The following is a 4,405-nucleotide window of genomic DNA, read 5'->3' on the forward strand; positions in this document are numbered from 1 at the left end:
GAATAGGTCGAACCGGTGTCTTGGTCACCATGGAAACAGCCATGTGCCTCATCGAGAGAAACCTGCCTGTTTACCCTCTGGATATTGTCCGGAAAATGCGAGACCAGCGCGCCATGATGGTGCAGACATCAGTGAGTAGAAATCCAATAATAAATAGAGTAACAGTGGCCGATGCTCCCTGAGCGCTTGCCCCTGGCCAGGCCTGTGCAAAGGGTATGGCAGGTCAGGTGACCGAGGCTTGAGGGGACTGAGTCACTTGCCCACGGTCACAGCTTGTCGGGCTGAGCTACTCCACGGCACACCGCATCTGGCCCCTGCCTTTCGCTGCCTCCACTTCTGCTGCCTCCATGGTTTGTTTCCTGCCAACCACTCAGCCAGGGAGCAGCCCTGGTTGCATTCTGCATGGTGACCCACTGGCCCATCATTGGTCCATGAGAAGTAAGCAAGGTCACCTGAGGGTTTCCCCCCTCCCACCTGTTCCAAGATGAGCCTTTGGGCTCAGGGAACCTTCCACATGGCCCTCCTCCCTCCTCCTGTGTGCTCTCTCCCATGTCTGTCACGCCTGGGTACTTGGCACTGCACGTCTCCTAGAGAGAAAATCCTGGGGTTTTCCCCAGAGCTATAAGAAAGGCGGTGGGGTGGAAAGACCATGATTCAGGCCCCCCACCTACTGGGCAACCTCTGAGTAACCCCGTAACCTCACTCCCAGCCTCAGTTTCCCTATCTGCAAAAGGGGGGCCATTCCATATCCATTCATTCATCGGATTGTTGCGCAAAAGGAGAGACCCGAGCTCACATGTATGGTAGGAGAACTGGACTGGTCAATTACAGATCTCAGCGGCAGTGGGGGAGGCCACGGGAAATCTAAGAACTCGGTGGAAGAGGAACAAAAGCCAACACTTTAGAAAGTCCGGGAAGGCTTTCTGGCGGAGTGGCCTCCAAAGCAAACCCCCCGGGAGAGCTAACAAAGGAAGGAAGGGAACACCATGTTGTACCACTCTGTATCCTCTCTCAGTCTCCTGGGCAACGTTTACAAGGTTGCTCTAATCATTGTGAGCGCTCGTAGTTTCATATTCGTTTGTACCCACAGTCTGGTCAAGAGAGAGAGAAAAATCAGGTTATTAAGGCTGTTTGGGACCCTTTCTGTGGTGTGGAGACCTCATTGCTGGCTTAAAATCGTTAAAGTGCATCATCTGGGTAGCTTTTCCCAACTAGGGAAGCTCAGTCTCAGTGCTTCCTTTCAGCCTGTACATCACTCAAATGCACCTTTCTTAGGTGTTTGCTAATAGAACCATTTTCTTCAGAGCAGGTTTCAGTGGCTCTTCTTTTAAAACAAAATCCAGATCCTCCCTCCGCCATGACCTGGTTCTGGCCCACTGTGTGGTCCCTCCTTCCATGCCCAGGTGTCCTGGGCCAGGACCCTGAGCTCTGACTGCAGTTCTCAGAATGGGCCGTTCTCCTCGGAACCCCCACACTGGTGCCTGCACTGGAGTGGCCACCCCGCAACAACCATCACTCCTCCCTGACTCCTCCAGACGGCCAGTTCCTCCCTCTGCCTCTGCCGTAGTTCCCTGACACTTTGCCCGTTTCGCTCTGGGAACAGTCCCCGCCCTTCATCTTGCAGCAATAATGGGGTCACAGGTGTGTCTTCTCCACCCTTCCCCTGGCATGTAGCACAGGGCAGGCCTGGCCAGCGCTGGAGCTCAGAGGGTATTTATCACATTACTCTGTGTGGGTGTGAGGGACTGTTTGTGGGGCTGCTGGCAGGCTTGACGGCTGTCTTCTCTTTTCCAGAGCCAGTACAAGTTTGTGTGTGAAGCCATTCTTCGTGTTTATGAAGAAGGCTTGGTCCCAATGCTGGATCCCAGCTAAGGCAACTGAAATGCTCGTTCCTCTTTCCAAGGGCATCCTCCATAAGGACAGACCTTCTCTTTGGAAGCAGCAAGAGGAATCTGTAGGCCGTGGTGTGGGAGAGGAGAGGGCACGTTGAACCCAAGCACTTTAAATTTCTATGAAAAAGGAATCGTGTACATAGGAACTGTGTAGATACGCATGCGGCGGTAGCATCATTTAGGCCCGTGATTCCTCCGGAGAGAAATGCGCAAAAGGGGGTCTCCGTTTGGGGCCTGTCCCACTGCCTTCCTCCCCAGACATCACCGTGATCCTGTCAGCCATCTTTGGGCATTCGAGAGGGGACGCCAGCAGCGCTGTGACCTCCCAGAAACAAGATGGTGAGACGATTTGGAGGCACGTGGATGCTCTGTGTGTATATGTGTGCAGGACTCTGAGAGCCGAGCTTTCTGTGCCTCCAGGCCGAGGTGGAACAGGGAGCGGTCACCACCGGATGCTAACGAAACTGAGATGGATGTACCCAAGGGCAGGGGGCGGGATTTCCGGCTGACGGATGAGCAGTACCTTTCCTGCCTCCCCTTCCTTTGTCCCTGCCTCCCCTTCCTGCGCCTCTGACTTTCTTGGTCCTCAGAAACGTGCCCAAACGCCCCGCTTTCTGCCTGCCTTCGTGGACCGTCTTCAGGTTCACACGCAGTGCCTGGACCGGATTAGTCATGTAGGTTCAGGTGAGTTTTCAGTCGAGACTCTGAGAGTGAGGATGTGGGGTGTTGTCTTGGTGTCTGGGTGTTGGTGGTCAGAGCAGGTGCTGCTCACCTCTGTCCGCCTCTCGCTGTGCTGTCGGCGCCCAAGACTGGAATCGTCAACTACTGAATCTACTACATGGATTGCTGCTACTTCAAGCTATGACACTTGAAGCATTATCATTTTCCTGAGGGGAGACGGGATATCATCTAAATATTCAGAATCTTTGGCCCTTCTGAGGAAAGATCTTCCAGCCATTGCACCATGGGAAAGCCAGCTCTAGATGGCTGTCGGTGGGTGTGGGTCGACGGGTGTGCACCCATGGCTGAGTGTTTCTCAGGATTCCTAACTTCATTCAAATGACAGTGGAGTTTATGTAAAGAATGAGTCTCTGTATGGAACAAATGTGTGCATTCACCCTCGGTTACAATGGTCTCCATTTCATTTCAAAGGAGAGGATCAGACTATCTGAATATAAACACGAGTTGATGTTAATTTATTCTAAGTATGCCATGATTCTGATTGTCCTCAAGAATTCTGCCTTTGTTAATCCTGTGTTCAATTTTTAAAAAGTCTCTTGACAGGATTGTAGCAAATTATTATTTAAGGAAAATAAACCACAAAGGAAATGTAATGTGGTATGTTTAAGTCGCGGTTTTTATGTATTCAGAAGAGGAAGCTAAGGCAGTTTCTTAATGGGATTTATAGAAAAAGGATGCTTTTCTATTATAGTGCACAGAAATGAAGCCATTTTGATGTCTAAGAAAACTCTAGACCAATTGAATAGTTTCCTGGTTGCAAGAGGAATAAAGACCTTTATCTCCAGACCTAGTGTATTTACTTGCATACTTCCCATCTTTTCCCCACCCACCATTATTTTACAGCTAAATGGCAGGGGTGGGAGGGAGGTGCTATACCGTGCTGTAACCCTGTACTGTGGAACAGGTGACCACCTGAGCCCCATCCTTGTCAGCATGGTACCAGGCTAGCAGGAGGAAGCAGGAGAGTAGAGTGAAGCAGTGGGAAATCAGTTCCTGGTTCCACTCATCGGTAACTAGCTCCAGGCCTGGTCACTTAGGAGCACTGTCTCTACTTCCTCATCTACAAATAGGAGAAATCATACTGAGGACTTTAAGTTTATGATGAATTTTCATCCACTGGAATCTGCCACTGCTGTGGACAAATTACGTGGCAAAGTTAACTTATCAGTGATTTGCCCCAAATCCCATGGAACAGAAGTAGGGTCGTATGGGTTTCTGTAAGAGAAAGTTGCTTTTCTTCTGGAAAGAACAGAAGTACAAAGGAATATCATACCTTCATTCAGTCTGGACTCAGAAAAATTCTGTCCACAAAGCACCAAAAAAAGAGGCAAGGCAGAAAAGCTGATGTAAATTTAAATGCCATCAGGATATTTAGCAAATCATTGTCATCTGATAAAAATGCATCGTCCTGTCTGCAAAAAGCTTGAGAAGTCTAAATGTGTTTACAGATTTGTATTTTGTTTTTTAATTGTTCAATATGGTTGCAGAAATGTTGTTATTATCACATAAATTTCTAAGAAGCTTACCAAAGGTTGCAGCTAGCCTTTTTCTGCCCCTGTGCAGGCTGTTAATTCAGACCCAGCAGATGTTATCAGGAACAAAAACCACAAAATACTGGGGATGCACAAGATAAGGGAATTACCTGAAGGGGCAAAATATTGCAAGTAAATATTGTAGATACTACTGATGAAATTCTGTAACTCAAGATTTCTGCTCTACCACCTTACACACTTGAGCAATTATACTTAAGAAGCCTTTTTTTAGTTGTAAGT

General features: G+C 48.9%; 1 protein-coding gene across 12 annotated transcripts in view; it reads left to right on the forward strand.

Moving 5' to 3' along the window:
• PTPN3 (protein tyrosine phosphatase, non-receptor type 3) overlaps positions 1-4,405 on the forward strand; it is a 109,528-nt gene extending 105,123 nt beyond the window's left edge. For 10 of the 12 annotated variants that reach the window (XM_014534413.1, XM_014534416.1, XM_014534415.1 and 7 more), the window contains 2 exons: positions 1-131; positions 1,795-4,405. In XM_014534413.1, the coding sequence (XP_014389899.1) occupies positions 1-131; positions 1,795-1,817 (154 nt within the window). In that variant the 3' untranslated portion in view covers positions 1,818-4,405. The remainder of the gene's footprint in view (positions 132-1,794) is intronic. The other 2 variants (XM_014534423.1, XM_014534424.1) reach the window with 1 other exon arrangement.

This window comes from Myotis brandtii, unplaced genomic scaffold (assembly GCF_000412655.1).
Source record: "Myotis brandtii unplaced genomic scaffold, ASM41265v1 scaffold13, whole genome shotgun sequence".
NCBI classification, from domain to species: Eukaryota; Metazoa; Chordata; class Mammalia; order Chiroptera; family Vespertilionidae; genus Myotis; species Myotis brandtii.